At 44.0% G+C, this 24,889-nt stretch overlaps 1 protein-coding gene across 1 annotated transcript in view; it reads right to left on the bottom strand.

The window, feature by feature from the left end:
- The window catches only part of LOC307079561 (low-density lipoprotein receptor-related protein 1-like), a 99,375-nt gene extending 74,761 nt beyond the window's left edge, over positions 1 to 24,614 (bottom strand). Inside the window, exons 1-3 of the mRNA XM_079741987.1 lie at positions 24,084 to 24,614; positions 16,238 to 16,360; positions 6,021 to 6,158 (exon numbers count right to left, since the gene is read on the bottom strand). Coding sequence (XP_079598113.1) covers positions 6,021 to 6,158; positions 16,238 to 16,360; positions 24,084 to 24,156 — 334 coding nt within the window. The 5' untranslated portion in view covers positions 24,157 to 24,614. The remainder of the gene's footprint in view (positions 1 to 6,020; positions 6,159 to 16,237; positions 16,361 to 24,083) is intronic.
- Between the last annotated feature and the right edge of the window lie 275 nt (positions 24,615 to 24,889).

Here is a 24,889-nt window from a genome sequence, read left to right as displayed (position 1 = left end):
GCTTCATATTTGTTTTGTCCAATCATTTCGCCAGAGGCATCTGTGAGCATGTAATTGGCTATTAACAGCCAACACAAACTCGAGCAGCCTGACCCCACAAGCATGTCACCTTAACATAGGGTCTGTTAACCTTTCAAATCAACACTGCATTTGGCCACTGATTAAATACTGTATCTATCGAAAGCTTCATCCACTCGTGCAAATTCGTTTTCTTAGGTACAATATCTCTCTGACGAAACAAGGCAGCTTTTGGTGGCTGGCCAAGCGCTGTGCCTGCTCCCTACAGAGGTTCTGCTAGGTAGAATATGAGGGTACTTCAAGCTCATACCAATACCGCATTACTGCTGATGCTCTGGGTGCTGTCCACGCTGTAGGCCGGAGAGCAGGGAGGTAAGGGGACGTAAAGGGCCAACGTTATAGAAAGACTGGGGCACTCTGGGCCACAATGGCCCTTTTGTTATTGCCCCATAGAGAGGAAGGGCTCCGGGCAAACACTGTGGCCCATATCGAATCTATTCAATAAGCGCCACACACACACACACACACACACACACACACACACACACACACACACACACACACACACACACACACACACGGTTAATTCCTCGCTTAACCTCCGACTCCAACCGTTTCCAAAATGCAACAAAATATTGTTAGTCATTTTTGGTCACTTCTATTTCTTCTGTATATCATTCAGCACAGATTACATTGATAGTTTAAAGAAACAAGCAAAATAAAAATTAACTAAAAGTTCAAAAGATGAGTCCATGAGCTCAAGGAGAAGGAACGAATGAGTAAAACGAGAAGGAACACAGAGCTGGGAGAGTAGAGGAAGTGTCTGGTGGCTGTGCTGGCCATACTTTGGGGATGAGGAGGTGGTGTGGGACAGGCCTGGGTGCACAACAACAACAGTGTTTCGGACTTTAATGAACAAAACAAATAGATCACACTGTGGCTCTGCGGAACAAGCATGTTAAAAGCCATTGATCCTGTTGTGTCCAGGACCCCCACACACAGACACAGGCACAGGCACAGACACAGACACAGACACAGACACACACACACACACACACACACTCATCAACATCTGCCTGAACGTTCATTTCCCACAATCATCACCCAATTATTCATGGCCCAGACAAAACAAACAACGCCCATTGCACAATCAAAAAAAAAACTTTTTCCGGTAGCACTCGAGACAGCAGTAGATGCAGCAGAAGTTGAATCCCTAATGGGCATACGCACGACAGATTAATCCGCGGTGTGCGTGTCGCTGGCTGCGACATTCCTCCTTGGCCGGTACTCAGACCGTTGGCGGAGGGCATGTCTGCACTTGTCTACCTGAGGTTGACAACAGCATGCCAGAGCTTTACGGGGTCTCCTCCACAACCTGTCCTAGATCAAAACCATCCACCTCATAAGAGATCCTATCATGGTTGCCCGACACTGACAAAGATAGTTTGTTTTTTTGTGGTCATTTTCCGGTAAATAGGGTAGATACCAGTTTGTATATCACAACATGTTTGTGTGTTTTGGGAAAGTGAGGCTGAGCAGAAGACAGAGAGAGTGTTTGCAGACTGTTCTCTGAATGGGGGCGTTCCCAGGGAGAAAAGGGGCCAAAGTTACCATAAGTAAACAGAAGAAGGGCTGAAGTCTGTATAATGAGAGAACATCAAAGTTGGCCTAAACTGATCCCAAACAAGGGCAGCGTGGTACTCCCCCAGCCACCCAAATAATTAAAACACACACACACACACACACACACACACACACACACGCACACACACTTACATTAGCCAAATCTGTTTAAAAAGTAAACTAAAATACACAAAATCAGGGCTGGAACACAACTGAGCCTTTCTTTACAATACAATAGGTATAGCAAAACAATTAAAAAAAAGAATTAGTCACACCTAAAGAGTATCAAATCCCATTTAGTTATTCCTTGTACAACGAGGGACAGCTAGTAGACCACAATACAGCCACTGGGGCGAGTCCATCAACCAGGGCCTTCTGTGTGGCGTCGGGAGGAGGGGTGCAAGAGAATGTATAAGTACAGCAACCATGCCCCCTTTCCTGCCCACCAATCAGTCACTTGTGAGGCAAAGTGGGACAGAGGGCCCGTACCCCTGGAACAGGGCCCCCCAAGCACAAAACAAAAGGCGGCATAAAGGCAATGACCAGAATGCAACCATTCCCATGCAGCAGATAACAATACTACACATACACCATTTAACATATTACTATGAAGACCTGTCCACCTGTAGTGACAACACTTCACTATACATAAAACCATGCCGTTACAGTCCAATACTATTCAGGCTGAATCCTGGGGGTCAACACACATGCGTGGGATGGTACAGCAATAACAATAACAAAGGCCCGGGGACCTAACACAGGGGATTGGATGGCCGTCTCATTACCAAGATGACATCAGTTCGTCCTATCTGGTGTCACCCTTAAACCTCTGTCTCCTGTTCTGTACTGCACCACCACTGTAGAGGCAGCCAGTAGGTGGTTGAGGTCTAAAAGGCTTCAGATGGATTTTGTGTTGGTAATTAAGCCACTGAACTCTGTCAGCCTGACCAACAGAGTGGAGCCTTCCAGCCCTGCTACCGGGTATCGACCCCGACGGCCTGCTCAGTCAGCAGCACTGGGTAAGGTGAGAGGAACTGCAGCTGCAGCGGTCAAAGAAAACCCCCCAAGGCCTGTGGTCGGCTATGGCGCAGCCATGGAAAATGACTTTGGGTTAACCTCTGACACACGGTGGAAAAAACGGCGGCTTGGGAGGGGGAAGACGCGACCAATGTTGAGCCAGCCAAAGGCGCACTCTGAGGAGTTGGTGAAGTGATGGCTGCTACAGCAGCAGGAGGCATCTGGAGAGGACTCAGTCATCGCCTCTCAACACAACTACTAAGAAAACATATCTCATAAGCCTGCATCCCCGCCCCAGATAACTTTTCAACATCATCTTCATCATTAACCTCCCAACGTCTAGAGCTAATCAGCCTGCCAAGTGTAGAAATATGGGGGCCAGTCTAGTGGTTTGAAATGGAGAGATGCTCTATTTGGGCGAAAACATCACGGTAATTCGATATCAAGCCAAACTGAAAAAAACGTGGTTTAAAACGCTGGAACTGAACTGTTTCTGATACGGGGTCTGGCTTCAGACTTCCTAAAGACACGTTGGGTCAGGTCTGCTCCCCAGACCTAGCATGTTATCTGGGATCAGGTAGCATATTCGGAATGATTTGCTCTGTGTGGGCTGATGGGCATTGCCACGCTAACCACGTAAACACCTGCTACCCACCCATGAATAAAAAAAAAAAAACTGCTGGCTCCTACTGAACAAAGGACTATGACTGAAAAGATCCTGGCAAAGCGCACGCATGCACCCTCGCACGCACGCACGCACACACCAGTCAACAAGTTCTGCGGAATTACCTGGACACACTAAATGACAGAGAGGGCTTTCAGATGTCAGTAGCCATGCACCCTTGCGCAAGCCTGCAGTTTATAGCAGCAAACACTGGGACGCTTGTCAAAGACCAGTGGGTGGCCGCCAAACATGGGATGAAGATGTACCCGGAAACCCCATTTATTTGACTTTATGCTAGTGTCTAGTTCCAGAAAAGGCAAGTCTTGGTGAGTAATAGTGAGAATGCATGCATGCTTGTGTTATGAACATGAAGACATATGTATGAATGTAATCTGTGTGTGCATGAATAAATATTTGTTTTGGTTGGTACAGCTGTGTACTTCAGAATATGCATGTTCCCCTTGTGTGCGTGCGTGCGCATGCGTGCATGCATGTGCGTGCATGTGTGTGGTCGTGTGTGAAATGTTCTCACACACATGTTCAATTCAACAGACCAAACGTGAAAGTAGAGTAACTCTCTGCATGTTCATAAAGATTCCCTCTGTATTAATAACAGATTACTGAACAGCTGCAATATTCTTGAGCAGATTAGCTGTTTGAACACTGGGAAGAGACCCATAACTGTTACCAGACTTTGTTTCATGGCAGCAGAGGGTTCACGCAAATATTTGACAACCTGATGCAATATTCCAAATTCAGCAACGCTGATTTCACTGTTGATAAAACCTAAATAAATATTCATTCTCCAGCACAGCAAGACAGCAGGAACAACCTAGTACATTTCAGGGCGGTTCTCCCAACAGGACGAACATAGACTGCTATCTGAGCACGGGACTCCAGAAACGCTCGGCAAGTGCAGTCCTTCGTCTGCTCCAACAAAGACAGACCTATGGTCCCCAAGTGCAGCGTCTGCAGGCCTGCAATTAATACAGGATGGTTTGACGGGATTCTTCTCTGCTGGCATCAAAGCCAATCTGCTCTTCCTTCTATAAGGACTGAGGGAATAGGCCTTGAAGCCAGGGCTTATTGATAGAAATTAATGACATTTTCCACACAAAAGCAAGACAATGGTTTATAATGCAGGCAAACATAATGGCTACACATTACCATGCTCTGGCATTGGAGTTGGTTTGGTGTAGATAACCATTTGTGGTGGTGCAAGAAACAGATATTAAAAGACAGATCGTCCGACTGACCCCAGAACTCTAAAAGAATTCAGTCATTGTGAATGCATTGTGTATAAAAACCTCTTAACAAAACACAAGTGCATGTGTTTGGGTGCAAAGGAGTTTGTTACAGTGAGGCCCCTCCCCCAAAGCCTTTACATGTACGTGTGTCTGGGTGTCACAGGTGGGTAGTAACGCGCTACATTTACTCCGTTACAAATACTTGAGTAACTTTTTGGATAAATTGTAATTTTAGGATTAGTTTTATTGAAACATATTTTTACTTGAGTATGTATTTGAAGAAAGAATGGTACTTTTACGCTGTTCCATTTGGCTACGTGACGGTCGTTACTTTCTTTTTTTTATCTCTTTTTTTTTTATTAAATGCGAGATCTATTTCTTTCCCTGAGGGACGTCTTCAGCCAACATTTCTATCACGTGACTATTTTAACCAATAAAAACCTGACAAAGTCACTTAAGTCACATGACAAGTGTTTTTAATAGACAAAAAAAACCCTTGTCTAATGGCTCCGGTTCCGCGCTCCGGTTCTGCGCCAATGTTGTGTCAGTGGCGTGCCATGTTCACAGGAGCAGAACACGCAGATTTTAGCGACTATCTGGGTGTGTCGACAAAATGGAAGAAACCGCTGATTCTGAAACTGTATGAGACAATCACAACTTCTCACACAGTAACAATCAAACAAACTCACAGGTTTTGATAATTTTATTTAAAGGTTGATGTATTTAATTTTGCAAAGAATTAATTTATTGTTTTAGTTCAAGGGTTATTAGTTTTATTTTTAAAGACTTTATTAATTGTTTCATTTAAAAGGATGTTATTTAACATATCTTCATTTGAACATTGCTGTTTTTATATTTTGTTCGTGGCTATTTTGTACCGTTTGCGTATTTAAAAAAATAAAATCTGGAGAATCTCAGTACTTGTAGAGCACTTGAGTAGTCTTTTCACTGCATACTTTTATACTCTTACTTGAGTCATTTTTTTTATGAATACTTTTACTTCTACTTGAGTATTTATAGTCTTAAAGTAACAGTACTTTTACTTGAGCAAATTTTTTGGCTACTCTACCCACCTCTGCTGGGTGTAAAGGAGTGTGTTATGGTGTGTTCCAGATGCCTCGGACACCAGCCTTCCGAGTTGCACTTGTGACGTCATTTCCTGTCTCGTTGCACTTATAGGGTCTTTGTGATTGAGTCATGTCATTTGCTAGTCGTTGTTTATTGTTATCTACATTGGCCTCTTTAGCAAACCAGCTCGAAAACAAACATCACAACTTTAGATTGTATTGCACGCAAAGTAAGGCCGTGCAATGCATAAATTGGTGACCGGAAAAAAATAACAATGTAATAAAGTGTGTAAGAGCATTTAAAATGACCTATGAGCTCTACAGTGAGGCCCCTCCCCAAACCCTTTACATGTACATGTGTCTGGTTGTGAAGGAGTGTGTTACCTCTGCAGTGAGGCCCTTCGTCCCAGCCTTCCGAACAGTCAGGAACTCCATCACACATTCTGCTTAGATGGATGCACACGTCTGGGTCCAGGCAGCCATGCTCGTTCACGGGACACTGGTTCATCCTGTGGTGCGTACCTGAAACAGGGCCGAAGGCACGGTTAAGCCAGTGGATTCATAAAGCCTGTAAAGAGGGCCTGGAAACAAACAACTCCACAAAAAGCATCAGTCGCTTGGCTGCAGGGTAGTCCAGCGAGCAGCCTCCTAGCATCCTGGAGTCAGAAGCCAAACCCTGAGTCAGTTCAATGACTCAATGATCAATTCAGTTATGAATCAACTTTGTCTAAAATGATAACTGCTTCACACTTTCAATTCTCATGTATCATCTCCAGGAAAACTGGAAAGGGTACAGTGATGAGGATAAAATAAAGTAATGTCATGATGATTTTTTATTTAACCACAGACCTTGACTTTCCCAGACCTTCCCTCCCCTCTGGCTGAATCTTATCTGTCTCTAAGACAGGGTGAGACTGTCAGAGAGGCATTCTCTCTGTTCTATCTAGTCAACCATTCCACATCCCATACTCAGGTGATAACGGATCTGCAGCCGCCAGATGCTCGATAAAGACGCAACGGTTCCTCACTTGTCTTGGTCTAGTTTAGGGACAGAGATATGCAGTCTACCGTCTAGAGGACAATCTGGTAGCCATAAGGGATTTGCTCAGAACTCAAAACGTAAACAGGCATGCACCCTATAAATAGGATCTTGAAATGCATGTTAGGCATCGACCAGGGTTTATTCCTCAAAAGGTTCAGATTTTGTTTTTAAAACCAAAGGTGTGGAACGATTGGCAAAAAACATAACCTTAAAATCAACTCTTATAACTTTTAAGCAAAATGCATCCAACTTCAAGACAGTCAAGATACTATGATGTGACGTTAATGCCTGAACTCAGCAGCAACAAGACAAACACTATTTTCAGCAGTTAATACCGCCCGGAAAACGATAATAATGATCGGAAAATAAGAAACATTAAAACCATATGCGTCTGGGGACAGGATCACCGTGATTGATCCCAAACTAAGGTGCATATTCAATGCCACAAACAATTTATTGATCAATAGAGAATGTCTTGCAAACTAGAAAAGTAAGACAAGGTATGGGCTGGGTCCAGATTGGGACAGTTTTGGACTATGAGAAGTCCTCGACTGTATTTTGCAATGCATGATGCTAGGTCCGTAAGATAATACAGCAAATACACAGAAAAACATGAGTGAGGGAGGGAGCGAGAGAGGGTCTTTCCAGGTGAACCTATGGAACAGGTAGCCATGTTGGCAGACCTGGGTGCAGGTATAAAGTTGGCAGACTATTGGTTAGGATTCTATAGGAAAGTGTGTGTAAAGTAAGCCTTCACACCTGTAGTGACTCACACACACTGAATGGAGCAGTTTTTGTAACCTTCATATGCCGAGGATAGATCTGCGAGTCGGTGAAGTGAAATGATGTGAAATCCAACATGAGAATCTCCTATACTATGACCTAAATGCATTGCAATCTGTATTTGATCTTCTAAATCTCTACTGAAATGCATAAAATACTATTTGAATCACATTGTGAGATCTTAAAAGTATAAATTGCATTGTTAATTTGAATTGATATAAATTAAAATGCATCCCATCAGGAATATAAACATATGCGAGGTATTCTAACGTGACTACGTCTGTAATGCTGGAGAAACACCAGAGCAGTCAGTTATCTCCTGCAGGCCTTCCTCTCGTGATGAACCCGCCAATATGGGGATTTCAAAACAAGGAATAAAATGTATTCTCCGCTTGGCTACAGAGTGTGAACTCAAGCGTTTTTAAGTTAACCCCGTCATGGGATGCAGTAAATGAATGTGCACCGCCTCGTACACCGCCACCGAGGCCCGGCATGGCACAAATATTTGGGAAAAAGACAAAAGACGGATAACCAGTATAGACAGAGAGCGAGATACAAAAGGAGACGAGGAGAAGAGGAGGCTTGTTGGGCAGCGCTCCACTGCAACAGGTCTTCAGAAAGGCAACAATGGTGAGTAATGGAGCAATGACTGGTAGGAGTCATCCAACGGTCATACCGTGGCAACGGCAGAATAGAGAGCTGCTGAATTAAACCGAATAAAGAACAACAGGGTATTAAAGGGGTGATATCATGCTTTTTTGACTTTTCCCTTTGCTTTAGACTGTTCAATGATGTATGTATACTGGTTTTAAGTCTGCTTAGCTAGAAAAATCTAAGTCCGAGCAAGGGGGAGTATTCTCACCCACCGAGAACGCCCCTCAATAATTGAGTGAAAAAGCCTGTTTTTGCTCAAACTTTACTTCAGTAACAGTCTGACGTCAGACTGTTCAGTGGGCGGTGCTGAAGTGCAGAACCCGCAATGTTTACCACTTCTCGGGGGAGTGAATTTGTAGACACAGGCGCAAAGCGTTCGACCAATCACAGCAGACTGGGCTACTTGGGAAGAGGCTTAAAGCGACATGATACAAATTAGATCGTTTTTGAAAGACACCAAAATTGTTTTTGCAGAAATGAACAGCGTGAGAATAATAAGGGATATTTCTAACATACAGGCATGTTACCCTATTCAAATCGTATCCCCAAATGCAATGATTAACCCTAAAAATAAAAAATAAATGCAACCACCAGGGCAGTCGCTGGCCTGGTGGCTGCCCTTCTCCAGTTAAGGAAGTTGTTGGCAGTTAGTTTTAATAACCCACTTCATAGTTGCAGCAGCCGTTTCCTTCCTCCTCTATCAGTGGCATGAGATTATCTGCAGACAGAGCCCAACGAAGACAGAGCACAAGAAAGCATCCACCCCCCCAACCCCCTCCCCCAATACTTGAGCAAATATCAAAATCAGGTTCAAAGCCCAACCTTGCTGCAAACCAAAACAAATGTTAACTTTTATAGCCATAAAATACCATAAGATACCATAAAAGGACGTTAGCCTATTATTCTGATATTTTCCTCCTTGACTTCCATCAGAAGTGTGCATTTTTTAAATAGATTTCCTTTAGATTTCCTGAGGGCAAATTCCCCACATCTACAAATAACCAATACTATAAGTGACCAAATCAAAAAGTATTGCAAAGTTCAACTTCTGTAACAGAGATGTACAAAATTACACAATGATAAAGAGAGATGATAATATACACATCGCAAGTGAGCGACCAACCAATGATAAGACAGTACAATTACAATTAGGGCATTTAGCAGACGCTTTGACTTACATCGGTTAATACACACATTGACACATAGAGTCAACCATGCAAGGCGACAGCCAGCTCGTCAGGAGCAGTTAGGGTTAAGTGTCTTGCTCAGGGACACATCAACACACATCAACGCTAGGAGGAGCTGGGGATCGAACTAGCAACCTTTCGGTTACAAAACGGTTGCTCTACCTCCTGAGCTAAGCCGACCCCTGGTGTGGGAGAACACTCCCACCACATATTACTGGAAGTGTGATACACTTACATTAGTCATATTCTCCATCTCTAACCATACTGCCAGCAAAAACAATCCCACTAGAAAGCCAACAACATACAGTCAGGGACATTGTTCAGCCCTGCAGAAACCCTTTATAAGAAACCCTTGAAAAATGACATTTGCAAAGGACACATTTTCACATATCCCTCGGGCACCAATGTACCTTCCATGTGGAAGTGACACCTCTTGTGAGGCCCCGGGACTCACTTCAGGAGACACTCCGGTGCTTTCATAGTCAGTGACGTTGAAACCCACCGCCTTCCCTCCTGCTGTGTGCCTCCGTCACCTCAACCTCCGCAACCCTCCCCACAGTCCGATTGCTTATGTAATGACCTTAAAATTGGACCCCCTGTCAATCTTTTGTCCCGGGCATAAAAGCAGTTATTTCCCCTCCTTGGGGGGTTCCACGGACGCCCATGACTCCCCTGCAGATAACCGTCAGCTTTAATAAACTCTTCCACCCGGCGAGGGTTGACCAGGCAAGGGGCGGTCCACCAAGACAGGCCTTGGGGGTTACGGGGGGAATCCAGGCAGTGTAGAGAGCACATAGACCTGGCGGGATGTAGCCTCTGCTAACCCCCATTAGCACAGAGGCCGACAGCCCATAATGACCTTACTGAGATGCCGGCCAAAGGGGACCCAGCAGGGGGACAGAGATCTGCATACCACTACACAGGTTATACAACTGTGCACCAAGCATATATAACCAGTGGTATAATTGAGTCTGTCTGTCTGTCTGTCTGTGTGTTCATTTGTAAATTAACTCAAACACATCTCCAGTCTACGTTTTTGTACACTCATTTCAATGTGTACTGGATGGCTAAAAGTCCCCACCAGGTATGAACTCCAGAAAGGGTTAAAATAAAAAGTGACAAGACAACCATTTGGAAGCAAAGACGTTTTACACACGAGGAAGACGGAGATCTGAGAAGGGCAGAAAAAAGAAGGAATACATTATCTTCTCTGCCGGCTTTGGGCAGACAAAGGCACCAAAATGCAGGGAGCAGAGGGGGAGAGTGAGGGGGAGATAGAGAAGGCTGAGGAGGAGGAGGGGAGATAGAGGAAGAGGTGAGGGAGGTAGAGGAGGTGGAGGAGGAGGAGAGGGAGGTAGGGGAGGTGGAGGAGGAGGATGGGCGGTAGAGGAGGTGGAGGAGGAGGGGGAGGTAGAGGAGGAGGAGAGGGGGGTAGAGGAGGAGGGGGAGGAGGGGAAGGAGGAGGAGGTGGGCGGTAGAGGAGGAGGAGAGGGAGGTAGAGGAGGAGGTGGAAGAGGCTGAGGAGGAGGTGGAGGAGGCTGAGGAGGAGGTGGAGGTTGAGGAGGCTGAGCAGGAGGAGGGGCGGAAGAGGAGGAGGGGGAGGTAGAGGAGGAGGAGGTAGAGGAGGAGAGGGAGGTAGAGGAGGCTGAGCAGGAGGACCATCACCATCCCTAACCTGCACCCACACCTTGAGCCCCTGCCTCCTGTGACTTCTGCCTACTGGCTTCCATCATGAAAGATCCTGCAGACTGTAAAGGAAGACATTTCCCCAAAGAAGGATCATCGTTTTTAGTGGATATTTCCATTTCGCTCTCTTGAGCCACAGTACAGGATCATCCCTCCTTTCACAGGCCATAGGCCATCCACAGTCCGGCTCTTCCCTTGGTCTGGCAAGGACAGTCAGCAGGGCCAGTCAAAGGGCTGGGCTGGACCCCTTCCAGCTGGGGGTCCAAGGGATTGGCCAGACCACCTCCAGGAGAAGGATAGATAAGCCCAACCCAGCTGCAGGGACATGAGCACGCAACCCCACAACCAGGCCATCAGATGCCTTGCTCCTGCTGGCCAAGTACCCCAACCACCTGAGGCCTTCAGAGGTCTTGCTCTGGCTTGCCCAGTCCCCCCGGACCCCCAAACCAGACTAAGTTTGTGGATAAGCAAGACACAGGATGGGGATGTGATGCAATAGAACGGCAACTCTATATTTACATTTACATTTACATTTAGGGCATTTAGCAGACGCTTTTATCAAAAGCGACTTACAATAAGTGCATTTGTTACAATAAGTACATTTGTCATAAGAAGTGAAACAATATATCGCTGTCGGTACAGTAAAGATGTTCATAGAACCAAGTGCAAGTATTACAATCGCTAGGCTAACCCATTCCCCATGTAAAGCAGTTACTGTAGATGCTACACAATTAAGTACTTTGCACTACCTACTACCATGAACTTCTCTTGTAACCGGTTGCGTCACAAGCATTCTGCCTCGTTTTTCATTACACTTTATTACATTGAGGACAAACCAGGTTAACCAAATGAAAACCAAACAGTGCTTGCAGAGAACTCTACGAGATCCTGACCAGGCATTTTCGAGTGTTAATTGCATAAAGTAATCGGGTCATTTTCTTCTCCTGAAGGAACATTAGCATAGGGTGTGAATACAAAAGGAGAAGATTTGCATCAATCAGATGCTTTACACCTCCCCCTGTTTGAAAATCCTCCCATGGACATTTGCATGGTAAACCTATGGCAAGAAACAAACCCAGCCACTCTCTTACATACAGGGGATTTAGGAATATGCAGAAATGTAGCAGCATAATAAAGCCCTAAAATAATTAGAAGCAGAGATAAGGGAGTATGCGTGCGTAGAAACACAGGCACGTGCCTGTGTTTATATTTTGAGGTGAAATGGCGCATCTTTAAACAACGAAAGGCATGCAGAGTAAAGGCTTAGCACAGTGTCTGATGCCAGCCAGACACCATGTCACGGTGCAAGCATATATAGTTTTGGATCTGAGACACAGCAGTAGGTGCATTCTTCTCCAATAGCTTGTGGGCCAGCAGTTATAGTTTCTATAGCCATGATTATGCTCACCTGACACATACCACCTGTGCTTAGACAACGTTTTTGTAGTCTGCCTACTACAATTAAATTGAAGATAACAAAAGCAAGTACATTCCAAAATAATGTTTTATTTTGTGCATAGACGTAGGCGTCAATCAACTACACAGTTCAAAAATACACATACAAACAGTGCAAAATTAGAAAAAAGAGAAGAGATAAATGGGGGGGAAAAACATTGCAAATCAGCCTTCTTCATGTGACCATGTATAGTGTCAGATCGGATATGTCTCAACAAACTCCATTCTTCTTTGGATATCTATTGCTTTTCCGGTGTGTCGGTCTGTCCGCACGTACGCCAAGTGCCGAAAATGGAGTGGAGCACGAGTGGCAGACGCGCCTTAAAAAGGGCGGTGTGACAGCCCATGCGACCGTCACGTGACCGCAATCTGCCCTGATGCGCAGTCTTTCTGATCTCTCATGTGCGACAGTAGTCGACCTTCAGGAGCAGTAGTAGAGCTGGCCGGGTCACACCTGCTCACAGAGACCTCTTCAGACCCCCTACTGATGTTGATCTGAGCACACCGGGGCTGTGGGAAAGAGATCAACGCAGGCGGTAGGGGGGCAGGGCTGTTTAAGGAGCTGGCCTCATGCCAGGACCCCTACCTCTTCCTCCCTTAAGCTCAACTGGTAACGTAGATCCCATCTGTACAAAAACATCCTTCAGATGCATGCACCTCCCTAAACTTCTGGCTGTGACTCCAAGAAGGTCTTCATGAAGAACAGTTCCTAGGCTACGCTAAGGTCCTCATGAAGGACAGTTTCTAGGCTATGCTAAGGCCTTCATAAAGGACAGTTGCTAGGCTACTTTAAGGGCTTCATGAAGGACAGCTCCTAGGCTATGCTAAGGCCTTAATTTGCAGCTTGTGTTACAAGGCAGAGATGATGATTTCATGCAGCAATGTCCTCTGGCATTGGCAGCCACTGTGTGAAACAAAGTATTTTAAAAGTTGATGTGACTCCATGTTGCAGCCTAAGCACTCTGACAGAAGCATGTCTTTAGCTCCCAAACATAATTATAGTCTAAATGAAAGGTTTGAGGGGAATGACAGTGCAATTAGGCCTCTAGACGCTATGACACTGAATTGTATGCCTTCTTTCCTGCATCGGCGCAAAGGTTTGGATCAAAGACTCAGACGAAACCAAACACGTTCAGCAAACCCATGTGTATGCCAGCAGGCAAATTTATGACCATTGTAAACCCAAAAGGTGACATTCACCTGAAATGAAACTTTGCCTCCAGTCAAACCAACAGTGGTTAATTGCCATTTAATGGCTCATCTTTGAAGCTTTGCTTTTTCGTAACACAAGAAACTACAGATGCTCTAGAGATGTTCGTTATAAGAATGGATTAAAAGAAAATCCCAACCCATCATGTCTTTATCAGTCAACAGGAAGATGGAGGGGGATGTGGATGGAAGAACCAGATAAAGCACATTAGCTCTACGAAATATGGTTAAGCACACTCCAGACACCTACCAGCTAGTTTGAATAAACATTTTTGCCGCACAGATTTCTATCACCAGAAAAACCTATGTAAGTGAAAGTCTAAGCAAAACCGCAGTCAGCGTGAAGCTAGTCACAGGCAGCCTGGATAAACAGTTCCCAATTCAATAAGACAATCGATGACATTATTAGAAATGTCTTCATTGAACTTAAGAGCTCATCTGCATACTTTAATTGAGTATTGATTATCCATACTCGCTTACCATGCCGAGTTAACAGATCTGTGATATTCATTCTAATCGATTATCTTGATTTTCATACCTCCATGTTTATATTGCAACTATCATGCTATGATAGAGTAGTAGTCTAATAATAAAATATCCCAAGAGGAAAGAAGAAATACACCACTGAAACGACTATGTCTATGTTTCTATGATGTCCCATTGTACTGCCTACTTTATAGAAGAAAATAACCAATCCAGTGATTGTGATCATTCTCAGCCCTTTGTATGGAGAAACAGGAGAGACACAGCATGCATTTCTCATTCCTCACCATCATTTTTTTTATGTTGTTTTTTATTCCTGCATGCCAATTCCCTCCCATCTCAGCAGGCCCAAGTCCTCTTCCTTGACAGCTGCCTCCCTGAATTCCTGACCACTCAGATGATGGATAAACTGGGCGGGACACTGGGTAACAACCACAGAATAAAGATGAAGTTGAAGTGATGTTCAAATGTTATTTTTGGCCGTTTGTTTTATCCAGTTCGGGCATTCAACAGATAAATCCACTCTACAGACCTCAAATTACTCCCATATCTTGTCTGAAAGGGACCTTTTCAATATTTTTTTTACAAATCTTAATTAGGCTCACATTCATTTATTAATATCCAAGACATCCAGAAGGCAACCGCCATGTGCATTGCCCATCTATAACAAACCAACCAAACATCATAATCTTGTAATGTTCCAACCAATATTTCGGACTCATGTAAATGCTTACGATAGACCATTTTTTTCTGAACAATACCGTGTTCAGCACTCTGTCTTTCCTAGGTTACCTTCAATGCAAAGTATCTTACATTTCCCTTGTCTAACAAACTTTATTGATATAGTTCATAATACCATACCAAGTAAAGTATGTATAGCCATTCGCTACTCGTGGAAACAGATCATGCTTGAAAAGTGAATTTTGGACTTCAATAACATATGAATCATAAGTGACTCCTATACTATATAGGAAGAGTGCCAGCAAAAGGCTAATAGGACATGGGTAATCGAGCAAAGCACATCTTGATGATCTGCTGAAACCCGATATACTGCACTTGGGCAATATATATTCGTAGAAAAAATAAATGGAACAGCTACAGTGTACTTGATAGATTATCAGGTTCACATTAAGACCACATGTATGCAAAAAATAAATGCCTTCAGAAACATAAATTTAAGTGCCCTATAACTAACATGTTGACTGGCATCAAAGTAAAATAAACAAAACCTGTACTGATATGAAAAACATTTTTCAGTTGAACCCAAATTAAATTTCAACATATCTTTGCAGCCAATTAGATTTGGTTATTACAATTCAGCAGAGGAAGACAGCAGTCTGGACTGCAACCAAAATGAATGTTCCGCATTTCACACCAGTGAGTTGCTTAATGTCCTTTCAACAACATAGCAACCCAATAAATCTGTTTCCCCTCAGCTATTTCACACATAGACTATCATGCATAGTGCTAATAAGGCTGCTCTCAGCCACAGTTTGAAATTACAAAATAAAAGCCTTGATGAGAAGTGCTTTGCATTCAGATTTGGGTTCCAGACGATTGTGAATGAATGTGTGCGACGTGACACTTGCAAGGTGTGGCACAAGTAGCGGAGGAGAGCAGATGTGAGCAGCTGGGACTGGCGATCACACGCCCATCACCACCACCAGCCCCCCCAAGCCACGCAGACTAAACATGGCTGCCAGTGCCTAATGAGCTGGAATTCAGCCAGGAAGCCAGGGGACAGTCCTGCAGCCCCTGGTCCTTCAGACGTAGAGGGCTCATAAATCCACCACGTCGTTTGTCCTAAACTACCCTAACTGTTAGGAAAGGATGCCAATAATCAACTTACACCATATACCATAATGTATACTGCATAATATAGTTTAAGTTCAACAAAAAAGAGGACTTGATGTTTACAATGTCTTAAACCCAAACATAAATCAAATGAAAAGTCTTAATAGTCCCAAGGTGAGAGAGGTAAGCCAAGAACAGCAAAATCCATACCCTTAGTAGTACACACTCAGCAAGAAAGTGTTCAAAGACCAAAGGGGCCCGAGGGCATAAAGGTCGTGGCAGCTCGCTCTGTTTCCAGGCGTACTTACAGATGTCTGGGGATTCATCCGATCCATCTGGACAGTCCTTCTCCCCATCACAGCGCCAGCCCTTGGAGATACAGGTGACCTGGTCCTTGCAGACAAACTGTTTAGGGCTGCAGGTCTTGGGAGCTGAAGGAAGAGGAAAAAAATGAATAATGATAAGGATGATGCTGATGTCAGCAACGAAAGCAACTCACGCTTGAAGGGCTTTCGACTCCCAGATGTCATGCTGAGGCATCTTTAGAAGCGTACCCTGTATCTGTTAAAGTGGAGTTACCATAAATGCATGTCCTGCAAAACTTGAAATAATAAAACCCCCTAAGCAGCCTGTCTGATCCGTTCATAACATAGAATTGACCGTAACCGTTTCCTACCATATATACTAAATATAAAATAACAATATATAGTTATACTACATACATAGATATAGTTGTGCTTTCAGAGTTTCGGATCACTGTTGAATCTCTCTGTACTAAAGCCTGCTTTGGATTAGCTTGTACATTTTTCTTCTTCTTTTTGTACTTTTACCACAGAGGGGCTTTTATGTTGAGCAGAGCAGACATAACACGACCCTCAATCACTGTCTAAACCACAAGAGAATGCCTCGCTTGGTATTAGTGGTGGCTCTGGCCAATACCCCGTGGTGGATTGTGGAGGTGTACCACTAATGGAGCAGCCACAGAACAGCGTACAGGGCAGGACACCTCCCAACCTCCGTCAGCACGCCAGGCCCACAGTAACACATCAGTCAGTGTCGCCAAAATGTCATCAAAGTCGAATTTGTGTCCAGGAGTGGCATCATCTGCCATTCAATGTGGTAAAAACAGCTGAACTCCAATGTGAATGAGTTAAAATGTAAATGCACGCAATAGGCTTCTCGCCAATGATGTGTATTGAGATAATAGGGTTATGGTTGCAAACACGGTTAATGTAGCCCCAATGAGCCGGGATCCGGTTCTTGTTACTGTACTGGAGTGCGGTAATGTGCTGGAAAGGACAGTGCTGGCAGTCTCATTGTAATTCTCTGCAGGGACCAAGGCCTCTCTTGTCCTGGTTGACTCGCCCCTCTCTGTGTTTGGCAGGCAGAGAGGTGTTGGGGGGAGGGGGAGAGAGTGCACCGCAAGGGGGCCGAGATGTGACTGAAATCACAAGAGAGTGCGTGAGGCCGGGGGTGGTGTATCATTGTGGTCCTGTAACATGTTAAGTGTCACGCTGAGGAAGCTAGACGGGTGAATGTGTAAAGACGAGGCAAACATTTGTGAGTGTCAGGGTTGTCTTTCATAAAACACACCCACAATGGGAAGGGTTACCGAGGTTGGTTTCCTATTATGGATATAATACAAGGATAAGGAATGTCTTCATATGAATAAAGCCAGATGGAAATTAAGAGCCATATGTCCCCTTGCAATATTAAACAACATTCCATAAATAAAAACAAGGAATTCATTAGACGTAAATGTTGAAGGACCCTATTCAGTGAGTAAAAAACAGCAAACGGAGGCCATGGTAAACGTTTTACCAGCTGGTCGGACTCAGGTTTACAGGCTGAGCTGAAGGGACGATAAAGGGTGACCTATAAAATGGATAGAGTCCAGCAAATTATTGGATTCAGACATCCACAGAGTCCTTTTCCCGAGACGAGAGGTTCAGCTGAAGGGGAGTGAGGCTCTCCCTCTCATTCCTGAGGCTTCGCCCCAAGGCGAGGGGGTTTTAACTTTAGCTTCCCATTAGCTCACCAATGTGCCCCCTGTACATGTTGTGCGTAGGCCTGTAAACACATTGGATGTGCTTGTGCTTATATGTTGCCTCTTAATCTGCCTGAACAACAAACACAGCCACCCTAACAGCCTCATTGGCCGAGTCATGGTTGTGCAATGAGTGAAGCCATTGAACTGCGCAACAGGCCCCTGTGTGTTGGCCATCGCTCGTCTCTGCTGGGCTGGCTGTAAAGTGACTCGGGCTGAGCCACATGTTACCTATAAGTTGGCATGAAACTGGAAATGAAACATTGTGGGTTCCTAATTTTATCATGGCTATTTTATGTGCCAACTTGAAGGAACCACAAAGGGGAGAACCTCGAAGGCTAATTGGAGGCTGTGGCTAAGGAGAGGTTGGAGGTTTAGGGGAACGACCGGCGACTTTCCACCATAGCAGTCCTCTTTCACAGCGGGCTGAAACATCTCAAACAGAGATGTGAATTGTTAATTCAGTCTGCTAACTTGCCGCCCCCTGCCTGTTTTCCTTAAAAGAAAAAAAGACATGAAGCCAAATCTAACGATTTTCGGAATGGCCCAGTGATGTTAACTATTTGGGTGTATAGTACTTGTGTAAGGCATATAAATTCAAGTAGTGACTACTAATGCCATTTGTCCAAACACTCTGAAGTTGCCTCTCGGAACGTAATGTATTTTTCTGGGGTGGAGTTCCCTTTGAACAAAGCTCCTCAAATAAAAGCTGAATAGCGCCTTGAAAGCAGTCTTTTATACAAGAGAAAGTTAATAGAAAACGGTTGCAACGTTCATGAGTTAAATATAAGTTTGATTTTGTTTAAAATGTCTGAGGCCATGTCACATTTGTGTTGCTTAAAATTAAATTAACTTAAAAATCACTGCTATCCGAAACCAATATTATATTATGAGTTCAGAATTCCAGTACATGATTAATGCTAAAATGTGAAAAACAAAAATGAGACATTTTGTGTACCTTAAAAGAAAGGGAAAAAAAAAACTCTGTTGCAAACCAATAAAATGATACGTAATAAAGAAGAACTGATGATGTTTAAAGTAATGCGTGTCAATTGGCATTTCCAGCCACAAAAAGGGGGGCCGTTCCTTTGGATGTTGATGAAGTGGCTGCTTGTACTTCTGCCGCCCGTTTTCACTTAGAATACCTCTAGGGGAGAGCCTCGGTATAAAAGCATCAGATGTGGATGCAGAGGCAACTGGAAGCCCAGGAATGCTAGCAGGCCGACGCTCTTTGTAAAAATGGTCATAATGTTTGTCCAACCAATACCTGAGAAGCGGAGGGTTTTTCACACATCTGCCTGACTGCTTTAGAGGAGACTGACTCAACAACACCATCCGGCAGAGAGCAAAGAAAACTCATTCAACAGCCATGCAGTTCATGGTCTGCCTAATCAGATAGGCTATATATGTGAATTTGATAGAAAGGATATAATAGACGAGAAGAGAGAAAAAGAGATGAAGAGGCCGTAAAATATGTTTGTGTTGGATTGATGGCTGTGCCACCGACTCTCGATCAGCAGCAGAGCACTGAAGCCCTCTTGTAAGAACATGCAAAGTGATGACACACCACTGGCCCACTTCTTCTTACCCCTCCAAAGAATATGGCCATCCCTTCTGCCCAAATCAAACCCAACTCCATGCAGCCCATTCTAGAACTTTCTAATTGATTCAATATGAGACATGTTTTAATGGAGAGCAGAGATTGCACATATTCTGACTTAGATGTTAAAGAAAGGGTACTACACTTGTAGGGTATATCTAGGTTCTCAGTCTTAGACAAGTGTGATAACAATTACAAAATGATGGTGTGTCTCATTTAGACACATGTTCTCCGATACTGATTTTGGGATAAGAATTTCCCATACAAATAACTGTCAACATATACCCAACATTATTGGCCAAGGAGATAGGAACAAAAGTGTTTTTTAAGAATGACTATCAATAGGGCAGAGTTGTGCATAAATCTGAATGAAATGAAGGAACCACATGTGTCTAACATGCCTAGAACCCTGCTCTCATCAGAATGGAATGAGCCTGAACCAAACCCAGACTCTTGGGGATCATCTGGAAGGCCATCAATAGAGGATAGACTGGATGAGGGCCTTTACTAATACAGTATGGGTAAACTAAGCCATCAAGAAGATCAAGGTGGCTGATGTGATAGCACATCGAAGAATAATGTTTTTTTTTCACCCGAGGTAAAATAATGAATTTCTGCTTTTTGTACAAATGTTTTGTAAATTTATGTCACATATTTTTAAAGATAGAATTATTAGAAAAAAGAAATTAAAAGAATGGAGGTCAGAGGAACTCATCAATCTTGGATGTTTTTCTAGAGCATATATTATTCAGAAGGAATGACTTCTTGAACCACCAAGACTATGGGGGTACAACCGGGGATACTTGACTATAATACACTAAGAGGGTAAGGTTTTTAAACAAGAGAGAGACACGAAATAGTGTCATAAGCTCGGCCTCGAAAAAGGCATCTAATTACTAAAGATAACAACACTATATAGGCCAGAAAGTCAATAGAAAGTCAATATGGCTGAATGCAACCAAAACATAGCAGTCAGACATTTGAGTTCATAAACCCACTGACTGTGTGTCCCAGTCCAACAGAGGGTACGCTTTGACTAACCTGATAACTCCCCCTCAGCATGTGAAAGGAGCAGGCCATAAACAAAGGTTAAGACAAAAGAAGAAAGAGAGTGAATTGCAGACCGGAGCACATGGAGCCAGGGCAGAGAACTCCTTGGCACTGCGTTAAGAGGCATAGCAGCAGCTCTCTGTGTTCCCAACTAGGGAAAGCCAGGCCAGATCGAGCTGTTCCGGAAACAGAAAGCAAATCAGCCTCAACCTTGTTTGCAAATGAAAAAGCTCTCGAAGCTTCTCTGGCTTGATTCTGTTATAGCAAGGAGACGCAACAAATAGTGGGAGAATAACATTCCAAATGTAACCAAACTGTATTATTTAGCTAAGCTACAAAGGATTTTTCTTATCTCCTCTACTGCTTATAAGCCCTCTTGTTTTTTTTCCAGAAAATGCAATACATACAATGCCCAAAATGGGCTTTATACATTTGTATGGATTAATGTGACACAGCCTAAATGTAAGCCTACATGTTTACAGTGTGAAAGGTTAATTAAAAAAGGTATGCATTCTTAACCTGAGGCCTGTCATGGGGGAACAACTTTCAAAAGATGTGTCGAACTAAACCATGCAACAGTCCCCCATGACTGAGTGCAGTGGCTGTGAGTCAGATGGAGGCAGACAGGTCAGACGTTTGAGAAATCGTTCTACCTTAGCCTATATCTCAAACCGTCTTTAATCGATTATCCAGTCAAGCACAAGGCCAGTCTTGGAACATTTGAGGCATACACGCACACAGACACACAGACACACACGCACGCGTCATTCTTTGTCCCAAGAGATATCGCAGGCTTGATGGGTTAGCCTGAGGCATCAGCTGAGAAGTTCACCATCAGAGATATGAAAAGTTTATACATTCAGCCAGAAGGTGTCACGCAAGACGACCTCTTCAACGGAATATACTTTGTTTGATCTTTTCATGTCGGCCCCTAGACGATTTGTTCAACTTTTCAATGCTTTTCTCTAATGCTCTAAAAAGGGTGACTGCATAAATTGGTTGACAGGAAGAGATGTGGGCTGGATGCTTAGCTTACAGACATCCTGAAACCACAGAGGGAACTACACACCATTTATAACCTAAAGCAACGCAATCACTCCCTGAGCCGTGTTAGCACACACCCCCGCACACAATCCTATTCAGACATCCAAACCGCTGCTTGTGGGTCTTAGCAGCTAAATAGAGTAAACAGTGATATGGCGACCAGAAAACGTCAATTACACAACACAATAGCAATTCACCATCAAGAAGAGTCCTTTCATCTCACATCCCCCATTGTGGAGATGTGCAATGGAGACATTAATGTACATCTGGGTTTTTCCAGCGAGACACAATTTAATCTTAGAATTCTGTACAAGTAGCGGGAGGAGGAAAACAGATACTTCAGGATTCAAGGATTCAGATCCACAATGTTGACCATTACACAGTACACTTCTAGTAAGAAAATGGCACAAGACCGATCAATGTATAATGTGTAATAAATGGTTTTAAAGTAGCCAAATGTTTTATTAGTTGTTTTTTTTAAACATTGCCAAATGTTGTTCTTTTCTGAGACCTATTTCTAAAGCAGAAAGGGGGGCCAAAAATATTTATTCCACATTCCAGCATTACTTCCATTCCTCCCACATGTTTCAGCACCATAACGGCCCCTACTTATTTGCATCCAATTTTCAGGAATGTCTAAGACACCACATGGATGGTAGATGACAGCACACATCTTCTATCCATGTGTCATTTCTCAATAAAAGCTGTCAAAATGACGTCCATTTGAAAGCACAATTACAAAGTCCATGAGGCCACTACTTGGAGTAGGATCGCTGAGACTCTCGAATGGTTCTCTGGGGGAAGGCAGGGTCTTTCTGGTAGTTCTGGAGGAAGCGTCCGCCCCTCCACCCTGGGATCCATATATTGAACCCTGAAACTAACTCTCTCTCTCTCTCTCTCTCTCTCTCTCTCTCTCTCTCTCTCTCTCTCTCTCTCTCTCTCTCTCTCTCTCTCTCTCTCTCTCTCTCTCTCTCTCTGGATTAATGGCCTCTCTGTATCCAGATGTTGCATGTTCATGGAGGAGGGAGGGAGGGACTCAGATCGTTTTCTAAGCTATGCTGTTCTTCCTAAGCCTACATTAAACCCATAGTGCTCTTTAGATACCACAAGCTCTTTAGGCCTCCGACTGGAACAATGGGGACTGGTACAATAAATAACAGTTCCCAAAAATAAAATAACACGTAGGCAAACTTCCGAGACAATATCTGGAGATACATTTCTTTGTTGACACATATAGGCCGAACTATGAAGATTAGAGCTCTGTTGTGAGCCATCTCTTTTCACAGTATCTGATCTAGTCATATAAAGTAGAGATCCTTGACAATGACACATGTGGGTATACTGGCAGTTGTCCTACAGAAGGTATAGGTTTCCTTCAACACTGTGCTGTAGTCACAGCAGCAACATAACAGTCCAAATAAAAGACAACCCTATAAAACGGTGTTCCAGTTTGTGGTTTGTTCAACTGGCACATGGATACAAATTCGCAAGGGAATTTATTTATACAAGTAGCCTAAGTCTCACGCATTGTTACATGCACATATTGCGGTAGAGAATACATTCGATCAGTGACAAAGAAAAAGCCAATAACTTTCGACCCCTCCAACCAACCCCACAGAGCTCATAGTGGGGTCCATAGGGGTTATTGCACGACTATACCAAACCTATGTTGGCATTATTCCACCTTATTTGACTGTCACTGAAAGACATCGGGCCTGGTATCATCATACTATATCCGCAGACGATCGCAACATCGCCGCATTCCTGAATAAATAAATTAACGGGGCTTTCCTATTGATCATGCAGGCATAAACACAGACAATAGCCAGATCTCGGACCTGTTCATAATAATAAACACAGACTACACTTGCAATTTTGTATACTCTCGACGTCATTTGGTTGCATTATTTGGCCTAACATGGATACAATTTGTGCTACAGAGCGTTCACACTAAAACCCCTTTTTATCTTGAATCATTGAACAGGGATCTTGGCCATTCCGTCCCAGTCGGTGACAAAGCGTCTCGATTTAACTCGAGTCCGCCAGCGAGTCCGATTCTCTCTTCATTTGTATTGCAGTGGTGGAAAGCTACTGCCTTTCATTCTTACAGGCCTATTGTACCTGCATATTTCAGGATTATAAAATAGAACTCAAAATCGAGGTTAAACGAACCAGAGGACGGGATTGGTTCGCGTGTTACCTTTTTTGTTATCATAAACTAATCTGTTAATAGATCAAATAAAAGCCAATCCACATTGTTGGACACGTTGTGTCAAAAGGTAACCCATTTGTCTCGCTTGGTCTGCATCTGGTGAATGAAGGCCCATGCACACACAGATCACTGTTGGAAGTATGCATGCTCTCTCTCTCTCTCTCTCTGGCGAGACTATCACAATGCAAGACATGGTCTTACCTTCGACTGCTCCAACAGGAGATAGGATCTCCACGGTGAAAACAAGTCCCACGAAGAGCAATCTCATGGCCATCTCCCGAGCAATGCCGGACGGCACTGCTGTTATGAACGAATAAATGAAAAGTTGGATACGATTCTAAAACCGAGCAATCTGAGCGAGCAAATCATCCGAGCACCCTTTATATCGGTCTGCTGCGATTGCCTATTGAAGCGCACCCACAGTCCTGCACAGCCAGACGCTTTGGGGTGGCTTCTGAATTCAAATATCAGCCACAGCCTGGGTTGGCGTTGGGGAGTGCGGCTGCACAGTCATGTATATGTCCCAATTGATTATGTGCATTCAAACATGATGCACACAAAATCGTCTCCGATCGATCCTGAGGTCTCCACACCACACCACTGAACACACACAGTCCCAGATAAGCTCCCCTTTCCCTGTGGGCGGAGATGCAATTACTCCATGCAAAAGTAAAAAGGAATAAAAGTAAACGCGTTGTCCTCAGAGCCAAGCCAACAGCATCGCTCCCAGTGATTCAGTGAGTGGATAGTGAGTCTGTGGCGCTCCGCTGCTATGGACTGGCCCGTGACGTCACCAATCCGACTGCTTGGAAAAGGGAAAACTACGCGAATCGAGTGTGCGCACGCGTCAACACACCTCCTTCTCTCATATTTCAACTGCAACTGAGCTGAATTTTCTCCGTTAGAGAAAATAGCTTTGCAACTGGTCCTGGTACATCAGCCATGTTGGCTGAACGTTTCTGAAGAATAATGAAACGTGTTCTTTAGGCCCGCATCGCCAGGGCCTA

Source organism: Pollachius pollachius (genome assembly GCF_949987615.1).
Source record: "Pollachius pollachius genome assembly, chromosome: 8".
NCBI classification, from domain to species: domain Eukaryota; kingdom Metazoa; phylum Chordata; class Actinopteri; order Gadiformes; family Gadidae; genus Pollachius; species Pollachius pollachius.
Note: the sequence above shows the minus strand (reverse complement) of the source record. Positions and strands in the feature narration are given on the sequence as shown.